Genomic DNA, 15,201 nt, shown 5'->3' with positions numbered 1-15,201 from the left:
TCGTGTGGTCACTCTAAACTTTACATTGTTCTCCTCTTGCATTCTTTGTTAATTTAACGTAACCGTTATTATATGTACATTTAGCTTTAATATTATATTGAAATAAACATGCAGTGAAGTTGTTTTTTGAAGTTTAAAGAAACCACACGTGTTTTAATATGTAATACATTACATATAATTGGCGACCCATCAAACCCCCCAACACCATTTACGGTGCTACAGACATCAAATGTTCCAAACCAGGAGACTTGGATAGTGTGGAAAGAAAAGCTAGACATACATTTTTGCGAAATAAATTGTGAGAGTGACAACATAAAAAAATCTATACTACTAAAGTCGATTGGCGCGGCCGCATATAATAAGCTTATGCGTCCAGATACACCTGTGTTAAAGACCTATAAGGAATTATGTAAAATTTTAGACACTCAATATACACCACCGACAATAGTTTTTCGTTAACGCATATTATTTAATTCTTCTACAAAAAATGAAAACGAAACAGTTGCACAATGGTATGCCCGAAAAAGGCACTAATCATGGAAACGAAGAATTCAACTAAAAGTAAAGACATTGCAGATTCCAATGTAAACTTTGTCAAAGAGAAAACGCGGATAAAAAAACAAACAACAGCAGCGCTAGTAGCAGTGATGTCGGCAGAGGCAGTGGTGAAAAGAGGCAGAAGATTCCGTGTTCTGATTGTGGCTGGCAGTGTGACCATTGTGGCATTTTTGCAGCTAGATTTAGCATTTTTTATTTTGATTTAGCTGAAAAATTTTAATTTAGCATTTGGCATTTTATTTAGCATTTTTATAAAATATTTTTAGCATTTTTAGCTTTTTTTGCATTTTTAGTATATAAACAAAAAAATACAAATTTTTGCAAAAAAGATTTATATTGGAAATAGGTTTAACCGGAAAAAATCAGAATTAAATGTCTACCCAAACACAAGCAACAAGAAATATGAGAAATGTAATAATTTACACTGTAATTCAAAATAATGCAAAAAGATTCATGAAGATAAATAACTTAAAATTACGCCAATACAAGTGAATACTTTAAAATGTTGTATTCTAAAATATTTTTCTGGAACCCAATGCTTTTTTAAATTCGAGGTGAAATAATTCAAGAGATTTCATATATTTTTACAAATACGTTCAGTACGCTATTTTACAAACTAATACTTTTTGTTTGCTCATGGAATGAAACATAAAATTTTGGAAAAGGTTATGTATGACGGTTAATTAACAAATTTTATTTTTTCCTATACGAAATAATGAGGTTTTAATTTTTATCATCCTTCAGGAGTTCTTGTTAATTTATTGAAAATAAGTATTGAAAAAAATCAATAATATATAATTAAGACTTTTTCATCCTACTTTCTGTTCTTTTTTTTTACCAAATTTTTAGTAATTTTGTTGTCACGTTTTTTTTTTTATTAAAAAAAATACATAAATTTCGAAAATATTATTGACAATTTATTCCAGAATTAAAAACTTACGGATTTGAATATATCTCTCAATTCATTTCATACATTCTCATATATATTTTTCCGAAAAAATCTTGGAAGTATGAGTTATAAACCTGACATCTATTCACCGAGATTTAAAATTAATTCAACGGAATTTTCAATATTTTTGTGACATGAAAACCATTTTTAAAGTGTTTTGAGGAAGACAAATAAAATTGTTTATATAGAAAAAAGTAAAACTAGAAATATTATACTTTTCCTTCCGAAAACACATATAGGTTTTATACCATGAGCAACTAGTGTAATTAATAGAGTTTTAATGTAATTTTTGCATTCAGAAATATTACATATTGCTAAATTTACAAAAATTTTGAAATAATTTTTAGCATTTCTGTTTATCTTAATACCACGGAACTTAATTTTTTACCCTACTCCACTATACTACGTTTGAGTATACTAATCGGTTAAGAATCATTTTCTGAATCGATTAAGCCATGTAAGTCTGACCGTCTGGTAGAGGTTGAAATTTTCAAAACAATAAGCACGTATGCTTTTTGATCCAATGACAAAACCTTTTAAAAATGGTTAAAGTCCGTCCTTTATTTTACCTAGCCCCCATACATATACAAATGTATAAAGCCTTTCTCAGAAAATTAGTTTAAATATATCGGAACCAAGGTTCAATCCAACATAAATGCTTTATTACGAAAAATAAATCAAATTTTATACTCATATGGTCAACCGCGACAGAATATACTTTTTTACTTGTTATAAATTACAATGAATTTCAGTTACAAATTAATATGCCCCACAGAAAATTTCCAGAGTACTCGGAATTGTAACCAATGTTGTGTGCCTTACTTTGTGTTACTTATAATTTGATTTACTTGTATATAAAATCTGGATATGAAGTTTCAATTTTTAATAAAATTTTGTTGCATTACATCTTAATATACTTGTGATTAACATTGTATATGAGAACAGAAAATTGAAATATAAAAAAATCAAGTGTGCTGTAATTTAATCAACAAAAAATTTTTCACCCCACAGAAAATTTATAGCTTACTACATTGATATTGTGTTGCTTATTTTGTATTCGAAAGTGCTTACAAACTTACACACACTCTGGCTTACTTTACACAGGGTATGGCCGCTTGAAAATGACACACTAACTGATATACTTGGTTTGCGATATTGTGTGTAGATTATACTTTTTTTATAATATACTTGTGTGTGGAAATGTAGCTATTCCTACATTCTTACCGATATACCTAGTAAGTAAAATTGTTTCCACAGCACCTTTCTAGCTGGAACACAAGTGTATCAAAAAGTGTCTACAACAACTTTCTAGGTTAAATACATGTGTATTAAGAAGTATCTAAATATGTATATTTTTTAAAAAATGCTACACAAATACATGTATCTACAAATTCATTCATAAGTATAAGGCCATTCCAATTATCGCTAGATCATGATCCTAATTTTAAGCAATAAATTTTGCTTAAAATTCATCTAAACATTAAAAAAATGTTGATCCAAAAAATATTTCCCTCTTTTTTTTTCCTATAACACTGTGCGTCGGCGCTAGTATTGTTCTGACAACGAAGATCTACCCATGAGGAAAGCGGCACCTCCCATATTAATTAAATACAAAAATTCGTTTATCTGGGAAACTAATGGAACTAAATTCTTTTGCACGAAGAACTTAAATATTCATCTGAACAGTTTGGAGGAAAAAAAGCGGACTTTCATCTGGGGGGGCTTGAGCCCCTATATGAATTAAATAGAAAAATTCGTATATCTGAGAAACTATTAGAGCTAGAATCTTCAAATTTTATTGAAGAACTAGCTATACCCAGTGTGCTTTGCTACCCTAAAAGGAATATGTTTAAATAAAAACCCCACTTAACGATTTTGAAGATTCTAACTACAATAGTTTTCCAGATTTATAATATGTTACATATGAGAGATGTCAAGCAAATTATTGCAAGTTCGCCAGTTTCTTTCTATCGCCAATTTCTATCTATCTATAACAAATTTGAATAATAGAAGAATTTCCAAGATGCACGAAATTTTGTATTTAATTTATATATGTTGTGCCAAGCCACCCATTGAAAGTCCGCCCCTTATGCTCTAAATGTTCACATGAATTTCAAAATTCTTCATGTAAAATTTGAAGATTCTAGCTCTAGTAGTTTCTCAGATATACGAATTTTTCTATTTGATTCATGTGGGTGCTTAAAGCCCCCCAGATGAAAGTCCGCTTTATTTTCTCCAAAATGTTCAGATGAATATTTAAGTTCTTCGTGAAATATTTGAAGAATTTAGTTCCATTAGTTTTCCAGATGAACGAATTTTAGTATATGGGAGGTGCCGCTCCAAAATGTTTAAATTGATGTTAAAGTTATTCGTACAAAATTTTAAGATACTAACTGTAATATTTTCCAAGAAAAACGAATTTTTGTATTTAATTTATATGGAAGGTGCCACGCCCCCTAATGCTAGTCCGCCTACTTTTTGTCCTAAATAATTATATTGACACTAAAGTTGCTCCGACAAAATTTGAGGACTCTAATTGTTATATTATCTAAAATGTACGGATTTCATAGTTTCTTAATATGGGCGTGGCTCCGCTCCCACTTGGAATTTCAAAATAAAAAATAGCCTATTACCTATTCCAGACATATAGAAATATGTTCATCTGAACATTTAGAGTATAACGGGCGCACTTTCAATGGGGAACTTTGCACCTCCCATATGAATTAAATATAAAATTTCGTTTATCTGGAAATTTTTAAAATTTTGCACAAATTATTTTAATATTCATCTGAACATTTTGGGGAAAAAGTGCGGGCTTTCATCTGGGGAGCTTGAAGCCCCCTCTGAGAAACTATTAGAGCTAGAATCTTCAAATTTTACTTGAAGAACTTTGACATTCATGGGAACACTTAGAGAATAACGGGCGGATTTTCAATGGGTGGCTTGGCACCACATATATGAATTAAAAATTTCGTGTATCTTGGAAACTCTTATATTCTTAAAATTTTTCATAGATAGATAGAAATTGGCGATAGATAGAAACAGGCAAACTTGCAATAATCTGCTTGACATCTCTCATATGTAACATATTGTAAATCTGGAAAACTATTGTAGTTAGAATCTCCAAAATCGTTAAGTGGGTTTTTTATTTATACATATTGCTTTTAGTGTAGCAAAGCACACTTGGTATAGCTAGTAATTATTAAATATACTGAAAGGCAACTTCGAATTGGTATTACGACCAAACACCATGGAGATGAAACATCCCTGTTAATGAATATGGAAAACTGAACAAAGAACAAATGACAGTGCCCCAGCAGTTCGACAAAGAGTCAATGCATACGAAAAAAACAGTAATTTCCACTAATAGTTAACCACCTGGATGATCGTAATTCGTATGTTTTGGGTCATTCGTCACGAATGTACCCTTTGTAATCGAGAATGAAGACAGTCGTCACTTTAGTGTCCTCTTTGTAAGCGGGAGCGGAGACAGTCGTCTCTTTACTGTCCTCAAGTAACCTAGAGATTATACTCTTAAAAGTTTTTTTTTTTTGTTGTACTTCCGTCTTTTGGAGAAATGATTGTTACTTTCTACTAATGTGCCACCATCTGGTTGACTCAAATTTATATCTTTCGGGTCAATCGTCACATTATTGTCCCATAGTATTCTAGAGAGTAGACACTTGAAATTTTTTAATTTTAGTCCATTAATATCTTACCACCTCCAATTCGTATGTTTTTGGTCTTTCGTCACAAATAAACTCTTTGTAAACGAGAATGAAGACAGTCGTCACTTTAGTGTCCCCTTTGTAAGCGAGAGCGGAAGCAATCGTCTCTTTACTGTATCTTTGTAGGGTGTAGAGCAGAGGAGCGCAAGATTGCCATTACATAGCACGCGTGATAGGGTAAGAAAATTCTGCTGACGCTAAGTTGATACACATACACTATAGGTTTAATTCTTCTTCTTTTTATAATGAGCAATATCAGTTGGTTTGCTCTAAACTTAAAAAACTAAATCAAATCAGTTGCTGATCAGCACTTGTCGAAGCAAGGTCTGTACGCGACGTTTTTAAAATACACACAGGAATACAACAACAAAATTTTGAGAAAGCCGAATTAATGTAGGAGAACATGAGAGAACAGTTGATAGTTTTTTATATATAGACTTTGATATACGCTGGCTGTCAAAATCCATAATAAATATTTGACAGTTAGCATATGCTTTATAGTTTATAGTAATTTTATTAGTATACTTTTATTTTGAATTGAATTCTGTTCTCTGCTGCTTTACCAACACAAATAAAACTATGGTAGTCTATGGTAGTATGTGTTTGAGCAACACTGGTGTAGAGTGACGATTGACTTCCTCGTAGGACAAGCCCATGTTAAAATGGTTCGTCACCTGGGTAGTCAGGTGGCTAGGGGCCACCACAAGTGGTAGGTTAAGTGGTCAGTTCGGGACTGTCCCGTCGAACTGCTGGGGCAGGTAGCTAGCTGATACATACATATGTATGTATGTGTGTATGTACATACATTTGGATAAAATGTTGAAAAAATGTAAGTAAATCAGATATCACATAATTTTAAAATCTTTTGAACGCCGATAATTAACAAAAAACAAATTCCATAAAATGAAGTGTCTTATATTGTTTATTTTCAGATGGTGTACCTGATGGACAATAACCGTCGGATGAATTCCTTGAGGACAACATGAGATGCGACCTATAAAATCAGCGAATTTAAAGCCGAAAGTTTATAATTAATAAGTAATATGTAAGTAGTTTAAGAAATATTTAGGCCCATTATTATAAATTGCCAATAACTAAAGTTAGGAAGTTATCGTACAGATAATGTGTTTTTCGTTATTACAAGTCAACTTTAGCTAAAAGTGTCCGATAAGCTAACGGGAAGATCACCTTACCTTTAACTTTTAACGTAAGCTTTAGGAATGTTTTTTTAAAATATGAATGAAAAATAAATTCAATGTCATTTTTCGTATGAAAAATATTATTAACGGCTAAAAGTATAATAAAAAATTATATTGTAATAATGAAAATATTTAAAGTTCACTTTATTCCTCACTTTAATTAAAGTTACCTTTTATTATTACGAACATTAAAGGCAAGTTGTAATAATGGCCCTTAGATTTTTTATTTTATACTTTAACGTTTTCAATTTTGTGTATTTTTATTATTATAATATCATGAATATATTTAGAGAGTGCGTAAAAATCATTTTAAAACAATAAATTATACATACATATGTACATATGCATTAATGTAAAAATATTTGTATATTTTTATATGGAAAAATATATGGGGAAAGGGGAAATATATGAATATATATGAATATGTATGAACATATATGGTCATATATGTTCATATATCGCCAAATTTCGGATCCGAACATATATGGAGCTTCATATATGAACATATATGATCATTTTTAGCTGGGATGGCAAATTTTTTAAATACTAATATAATACGATGGAGCAAAAAAACTTAGAAACTCCATATATCATAGGAAAGTAGACTTATATACCTTTTATTTAAGATACAAATCATCAAATTCTAACGGGTAGTTTTTTAGTTTTAGTTTTTTAGTTTTCACCACAAAATAAAGTCGTTTCTATTATTTTTTCCACCACTGTATATTGAAATTTGTCCATTACTTTTTAAGCAATTTATTGATGAAAAACTGATTTTCTGAAAGATCCTATATATGGGAGCTAGAATCTATTATAGACCGATCCTATCAAAATTTGGTGGAGGGATTTATGTTCATATAGGAGTTAGATATGCAGAATCTCATCATAATGGTAGTGTTTAAGACGGAAATAACGACAAGCCAACATTAAGAGCTCCGATTTAATCCATTTTCAAACAACTTCGTCCTTTGGTAAAATTAAATATTTGAGACTATTTTCATCAAATTATCTGGAAAATTGCGACTTGTAGTTTGATTACAAGATTTACATGGGCGGACAGTCGGACGGACATAGCTAAACCACTATATTGCTGCAGGATATACATAGTTAACTCTCTTCTATTTTAAAAGGAAGTAGGATCTGAAATGGTTTGTAATTGAAAAAATAAAAAGGATTTCTGTTTTATATAGTTCATTTGAAAAAAAATCCTTTCCACTGTTTTTCCTGGCAAATTAATTGTTTGTTGTGAGAACGGTTGATAAATAGTTGAACATTTTTAAATATCTATAAAATAATAGTTCATATAATTCAATGTAATTTATTCCAGTATAGCCACAATTTTAGATTTTGGAGAAGGATCCGAGATATCAGAAGTCGCGCATAGAATATGACGTGTAATAAAAAAAATATCTAAGAGTGAAATATAGCTACAGTCAAGCCATAAATATTGATATATGACATGTTACGATCGGAAAAATTTGTAAAAAGCACCACTACACACGCATAAGTGACGTTTTTTCAAAGATATTGCACTGAAAAAAAGGTTTGGCTATTTTCAATTTCAAAGATTAAATTTCATTACAGTAAAATGGAAACTTTTACAAATAAAATGCAATCAATGAACATAATAATGATAATTTCTTCACATAGTATAACATTTCGATTGAAAATGTACAAAAAAGTAATCAAGAAGTACGATCTTATTTACTTTTATTGTTACGCATTTCACAAAAATATTTGGAGTGTACGTTGTTTTTGCAAGTTGTGTGTTTGTTTTTAAAAATTGTCTTTGAATTTGTAAAACAAAGCGACATCAACCTACTTTGTTGAATGCTGCCAAGCAACTAAATGAAATGTTTTTATTATTTACGCTCTTGTTCAGTGTTGCCATAACGGCATTTAAAGTGCAATTCTAGCACTTTTTTTTCGTCGGCTGCACTTATTTCTTAGAAAAAAGTACTAGATGCTTTTTAGCACTTTTTCGTCTTTTGCTAGAAATTTTTAGCATTAAAAGTGCATTTTTAATTAAAGAACTTTAAAGTTTAATTTATCTAGAGAACTGCAAAAATTTAGTTTTGAGATGTGAAATTTTAAGAAATTCTCACGAAAACTTTTTGCATATGTTTATTGTACTTTATAATTTACACTATAAATTATTTTAAATATTATTATGCAATAATTGTAACAAATATTTGAAAAAATAAGCTAAAAGAGCGTTGTTTTGTTAAGAATTTGGTGTTACTACAATGTAGTGACTACATGCTAAAACATTTTTTTGAAAAAAAATCATTAAAATTAAAAATATACAATAAAATAAAAATGAACATATAAAAACAGGTAAAAGTTCGTGAATGCCGAATCTTACATACGCACCAACACAATACGTTTTACCAAGATTTGCTCATTAATTAGATATATGCTTAAATTTTATATCGTGTATCGGTTTTATTTTCGGAATACGATTTTAATGGTTTGGATCAGCTCTAAGAAGGATGTTTTAAAACAAATCATTTTTTCGAATGTATCATAATGCTAAAATGTTTTAATAATTAATTGAGAATAAATTTATTTTCTGAAAGAGATTTATATAGAGGTAAACTATGGACTTATGAAGAATTTCATTGCTATACATGATTTTAAGTTAAGTTATTTATGGACGCTTGGATATAATATAGACCGATTCTTATGGAATTTGATAGATACATTTAAGATCCTATAAAACTTTTCAGCACGAATATTTTGTTTAAGTTGCTCAATAGTTTCAGGTTTGTTTGCATAAACCTTTCTTTTTAGATATCTCCACAGAAAGAAGACCTCCAGACACCTTTTCTTCGAAATCATTAACCACACGATAAATAGTGCGTTTGGTTGGTATGTTGTTTCTTCCAAAATTTCATCGTCACAGTAATCGATGATTGTTTTGATGAAATATTTTAAGGATTAAAACACGTTGGTTTATCGAATATTTCTCCATAATAAATTTGCCACGTGTCTTCTTTCGACTACCAAATATGAACCGTCAAGACTAATGTTTACCAAAATGGCGGCAAAACAACGTAGTATACCTTCCTGGCAGACACCCTGTACTTATTTTGAGGGGCATTAAAAAATTTTCGAACAGGTTTTGTACCTTACCCTTTCCGATTTTTGATAAAACTTGGTACACACATTCTTTGTATCAATACGAAGTTTAAAGTTCTCCAAAATTTACAAATTCATTACGGTTTAGATTTTATCAAGGTTCAAAGTTAAAATTTTTTAAGATTTTTTTCAACAAGCATTAAATTTGACATCGAATATTTTCTAAAATATTTATCATTTTAGTTCCTAATTAAAACTTATGTCTTGCAGTTTGAACATATTTTATTTAAAATATTTCTGTTTTAACGTAAGGATGATGATATCAAACAACGTCCTTTAGTCAAGGATATCTCAAAAAAGGTACCTTACATTTTCTTTATTCCTTCACATAAGTTTGCTTATAGTGTTTTCACTATTAGTAGTCTTTTGCATTTTTCACATAAAACATCTCGTTTAATTATGAGAAAAATTGCGACCTGTACATTATACCTGGACAGCCAGCCGCACAGACGGGTAAACATGACTTAATGGACTTTTAAAAGCTTGATTTGAATCAGAGATGGGGGTAGTGCACTAATCATATATATATATATATATATATATATATATATATATATATATATATATATATATATATATATATATATATATTAGGGATGTTACGAATGCTAGTTTAGCGAATGCGAATGCGAAAGCGAATAGTAATTTTAAAATTTTGCGAATGCGAAAGCGAATGCGAAAGCGAATGCGAAAGCGAATGCGAATATATACCGAAATTATTACCTAAGAGAAATTTTTAATTCAAATTTTGCAAAAAAGTTATGTTTGTTTTTATTTGAATTTAATATTACAAACTAAATTTACACAAAAAATCGTTAATAAAATACAAAAAAAATTTAAAATATTTTAGTTAAAAACATAAGTTATTTTAATTGAAATTAATTAATTTCCACTTACTAGTAATACGACTAGATAATTCATGTTTCATTACTGATTTGCTGCTTATTCCAAGTATACTAAAGGCCTTATTCATAAAAAATATTTTATAAACAGTTTATAAATCAAAATTTTGTTTTATAAACCTTTTATAAAATAAAATGTTGTTTATGAATAAGGGTGTTAATATTTTATTTAGATTTAAAAAATTATATCAGCAACTAAACTGTTTAATGATAAATATACTATTATTTAAAACAAACCCTTTAATATTCAAAATTTAATTGAGCCAAATTATATTTTATAAATAAAAGTTTTGCTGCTTTGTCACTTTTAAGATTGAAGCGTCGAGTATCATATATTAATCCAGCTCCACTAAATAATTGTTCACTAGGAACACTTCCGGGGGGAGTGGATAGAAACTGACGTACTACCGGAACTAAAATTTTATATTTTAAACAGTTTTTTTTCCACCATAGTAGTGGGTCTTGGGAAATGTGAACTTTTCGTTCCTTATCATATTCTTTTAATATCTCGTTTATTTCAGAAACTGTTAATATTTCATCCACTTCGTATTCAATATCACTGCTGTCTTCATTTAAAAACATTTCTATATCAGCTTGTATTTGTGATGAAGCGTTATGGGGACCTGCGTCGTTGTCATTAGCTATTAAAGTAGTTTTCTCTGTTATTTTTGTTGAAGAATTGCACACTTCAACATCGGAATAATTTTGATGTATTAATTTTACAAGTTCAGAGCGAATCTTATTTTTATCATCCTCGCCAAAAAACTTTAGTTTGTATCTTGGATCCAAATATGTTGATATTGAAAATATTGGTGTTTGTCTTAAATCAGAAAATCTGAAATTCAGCTCATACATAAGCGTTTCAATTATTTTGGCTACATAAGGTGGACCGCTTTCCAATGATTTTTCTTTATTTAATTTAGATGTGAGAATGTGTATTAATGGTATAACCGACGAAATCGAAATAGTTGAACTGCTAAGTTCTCGAGTAACCTCCTCAAAAGGTTTTAAGATGTTTACACATTTTTCCATTATTTTCCAATCATCGAGAGTTATGGAAAGTTGCTCGTAGTTGTTAAGATACAATATTATTGAGTCTTTAATTTTCAATAATCTTTCCATCATATAATATGTACTATTCCATCTACAAAAACATAAATTTGATTTATTTTATGGGGACTCCTTAACGACTCTAAACGGCTCCAATTTTTAACACAAAAAAACTTTTAAATCGAAGCCGTTTATTGTCGGTAACTTATGACACATTTACCTGGTTGGACAATCCTGTATTACACCAAGAGGTTTTTGGTTCAGCTTGTTTTTTTGTATATTACTCAGCTTTTCCTTTGCCAAAAGTGAGTGATTGAAATGTGAGACTAGTTTCCTGTTAGTCGCAATAAGCCCTTGAATTTCTTTTAAGTTTAAAGCATTTTTAATACAAAGTTGAAGCTGATGTACGGAACAGTTTATGTGCAAAAAGTTAGTAAGATTCATTGCTCTAATCATATTAGACCCTTTATCATGGACAACGCAGTGTACTTTATCAGAAATTTGCCATTCATTTATTATTGAAAGTATAGTTGATTTTATAACAACGCCAGTATGACTGCCTTCGATGCTTTCACACCTGAGTACAATATTTACTCTTTGGAACTCCAATGATATACCATGTGCTGTCAAACTTAAAAGAGAAACCCCAGCACTGGGTTCCGACCAAATGTCAGTGGTAAAAGAAAGTTTGTTAAATGATTTCTGCATACATTGTTTCACAAACGTATTCCGTAAAGTATTGCCGTCCCCTCAAAACATAGCGGGGTAATACTGACTCCATTAAACGCCTGAAACCGATTCCTTCTACAAAATTAAACGGAAGATCTTGCAAAGCAACCATCTCTCCAATTAATTTATCTATTTCCTTTGATCTCGGGTTGCACACGTCCCACATAACTTTACCCCTTAAAGATTCATTTATTGTTAATTGTCTTTTTGCGGCTTGCAGAGAAGTTGTTGGCATTGATGTTAAGGCTCTTTTTTCACATTTGGTTTCTTCCATTTTTTTGTACTCCTCATTGTGTTTGTGTTTTAAATGAATAATCAAGCCACTTGTGCACCGACCCTTACGGGATAATATTTTTTCACAAATTGTACATTTGGCTTTTTCTTTTCCTAAAATTGTAAAATATTTCCAAACACTGCTTGATTTTGGCTTCATTTTAAATACTTTTCACGCTTTTCAATAAACAGCAAACATTAACCGTAAAAAAAACGTATTTGATGTTTACTTGTTTTTGACGTTTCTTTTAATTTATTTTCGCAAAAAAAATGTTGCCAGATTTTTTTTTATTTTTTTTTTAATGAATCGTTAAATTATTCGCTTAATTTTAGCGAATGCGAAAGCAAATGCGAATGTAAAAAATGAAGCGAATTATTCGCATTCGCATATGCGAATGCGAGCATTCGTTACATCCCTAATATATATATATATATATTATATATATATATATATATATATATATATATATATATATATATATATATATATATATATATATATATATATATAAAACAGACTGTTTGTTTGTGTGTTTGTTTTTTACGCTTTCACGACAAAACTACTGAACCGATTTACATGAAATTTGGACCGCTAATAGGTCTAACCCCAAGAGGAACAATAGGCTATATAAGATCCTGATCGGATGTCACGCTCCTTTTTGTAAAACTATTATTACACCAATTTCGCAATCACAATATGCAAAACTTCCTAACCCAATTAACTTGAAATTTTGTATACCTATAGGTATAAGCTTGGAAAGAACTATAGGCTATATAAGAACTTGATTCGATGCCACGCCCTTTCTACGCCCAATTTTTATAAAACTGTCCTTACCTATATCTTATCCTATAAGAGAAAGTCTGTTTGTTACGCTTTCACGGACAAACTGCGATTTTCATGAAATTTAGAGCACTAATAGTTCTATTCTAAAGTGCAACAATAGGCTATATAAAATCATGATTTGACGAACCGATTTACATGAAATTTGGTATACCGGTCTCAGGATCTGGATCGGACGCCACGCCCCTTTTTACACCAACTTTTTGTAAAACAATTATTAAACCAAATTTATGTTCAGGCATACATACAAAAAACTACTGATCCGATTTTCATGAAATCTGTTATAATGAATGTTGTGGAATGAACAATACGACACATTACATCTTCAAAACCTATAATATATAATAGTAAATATATATGAGACTTTTTTTTACTCTTTCACTACATAACTAATAAACTTATTTACATAAAATTTGGTATTTAATAGGTCTAACCTCAGAAGTTAAAAAAACTCTATATGGTATTGATTGGATGCTACGCACATTTTTATGTTCACTTTTTGAACACCAAATTTCCAGGCTAAATATAAAAAATTCTTAATGAAATGCAATAACCTTTTTCCGTCCATTTTTTGTTACATTTATAATGCTCATGATATATACATCTTATAGTATATGAGAATTATCATTTAGGTAGTTAAAATTTTAATCAAAAATTTATTTTTATTTGAAAACTCTAAAATGTTTGTAGGTCCTTAACTTACTTTACGATTAGGTAAAATAAAAATCTGTAATCAATTTAATTTATTCGTATACCCATCACTTATATTTTCCACGCGAAAACTATTCTTATTTCAAAACCTGTAATCCGCTGCATATACTCAAAATAAACTATTTTAAAACAGAATCGGAAATTTTTATCAAAGTTATATTGTTGTAGATCTGTATATATTACTCCCATCACTTATATTTTCCACCGGTAAACTATTTATATTTCAAAACCTTTAATTTGCTGTATATCCTCAGAAAATAAAAATTTTAAAAGAGAATCGGATGTAGTTTCCTACGATCGAGAAAACTATAAACTATATTATATCTTAAATGAATGTCTACGATGCCACTTTTGTATGCAGTACTGAACAAAAAAACTATAACTATATTAGATCTTGAATGAATGTCTACGATGTCACTTTTGTATACAGTACTGAACAAAAACCGCTCCTAAAATAGGGTAAATAATATATTCATATTACATTTTTCACAAAAATTCGAATTTCAAATTTAAATCTACAAATCCATCTAGAAAATCATTTATATCTCCCCTTAAAATTTATATAACTCTTCAAAAATTTACTTTAAATAACTCTCAATTCGAGAAAAAATAAACATCCGTCTTCACATATATTTTTCATACAAAAATATAAAATTTAAATTTATTGTTAAATCGAGATAACAATAAAAATCTGCAATAGGTTAAAAAAAAAAACCATAAAAAATTATCTTGATATAAATTCGGTTGCCATGCAGCTCAAATCTAGAAAACTATGATATGTATTTGACTGTTCATTAAAGTGTCCTGAAAGACAGCACTTTTGCAAATCTTATATAGGTATACCTCTGAAACGATGCATATAAAGCATTGTTCATATAAAATATAGTTGAATTCATCTTTCAATATCTTCTTATACTTTTAGAAAATTATCCACCAAAAATTCTGCACGTATGTAGCACCGTATTTATTCCGAGCTGTTCAAATTAAATAATGATTTTGAATAATTTCAGCACACATTTTCCAAATTCCGAAATTTTTTAATTAGTGGAAGATGTGGATATTTTAATAAGTAAAATTATTTGGTTAACTTTTTTCTATATCTAACGATATTTGATCTTTA

The 15,201-nt window shown here is 29.6% G+C and overlaps 1 protein-coding gene across 1 annotated transcript in view; it reads right to left on the bottom strand.

Moving 5' to 3' along the window:
* The window catches only part of LOC119613913 (zinc finger BED domain-containing protein 4-like), an 82,779-nt gene extending 70,773 nt beyond the window's left edge, over positions 1-12,006 (bottom strand). The window contains exons 1-2 of the mRNA XM_037969989.1: positions 11,748-12,006; positions 10,783-11,621 (exon numbers count right to left, since the gene is read on the bottom strand). Coding sequence (XP_037825917.1) covers positions 10,783-11,621; positions 11,748-11,983 — 1,075 coding nt within the window. The 5' untranslated portion in view covers positions 11,984-12,006. The remainder of the gene's footprint in view (positions 1-10,782; positions 11,622-11,747) is intronic.
* Positions 12,007-15,201: the final 3,195 nt, after the last annotated feature.

This window comes from Lucilia sericata, unplaced genomic scaffold, assembly GCF_015586225.1.
Source record: "Lucilia sericata isolate MDLA Ls3-8-SP2 unplaced genomic scaffold, ASM1558622v1 Contig000041F_arrow, whole genome shotgun sequence".
Classification (NCBI taxonomy): domain Eukaryota; kingdom Metazoa; phylum Arthropoda; class Insecta; order Diptera; family Calliphoridae; genus Lucilia; species Lucilia sericata.
Note: the sequence above shows the minus strand (reverse complement) of the source record. Positions and strands in the feature narration are given on the sequence as shown.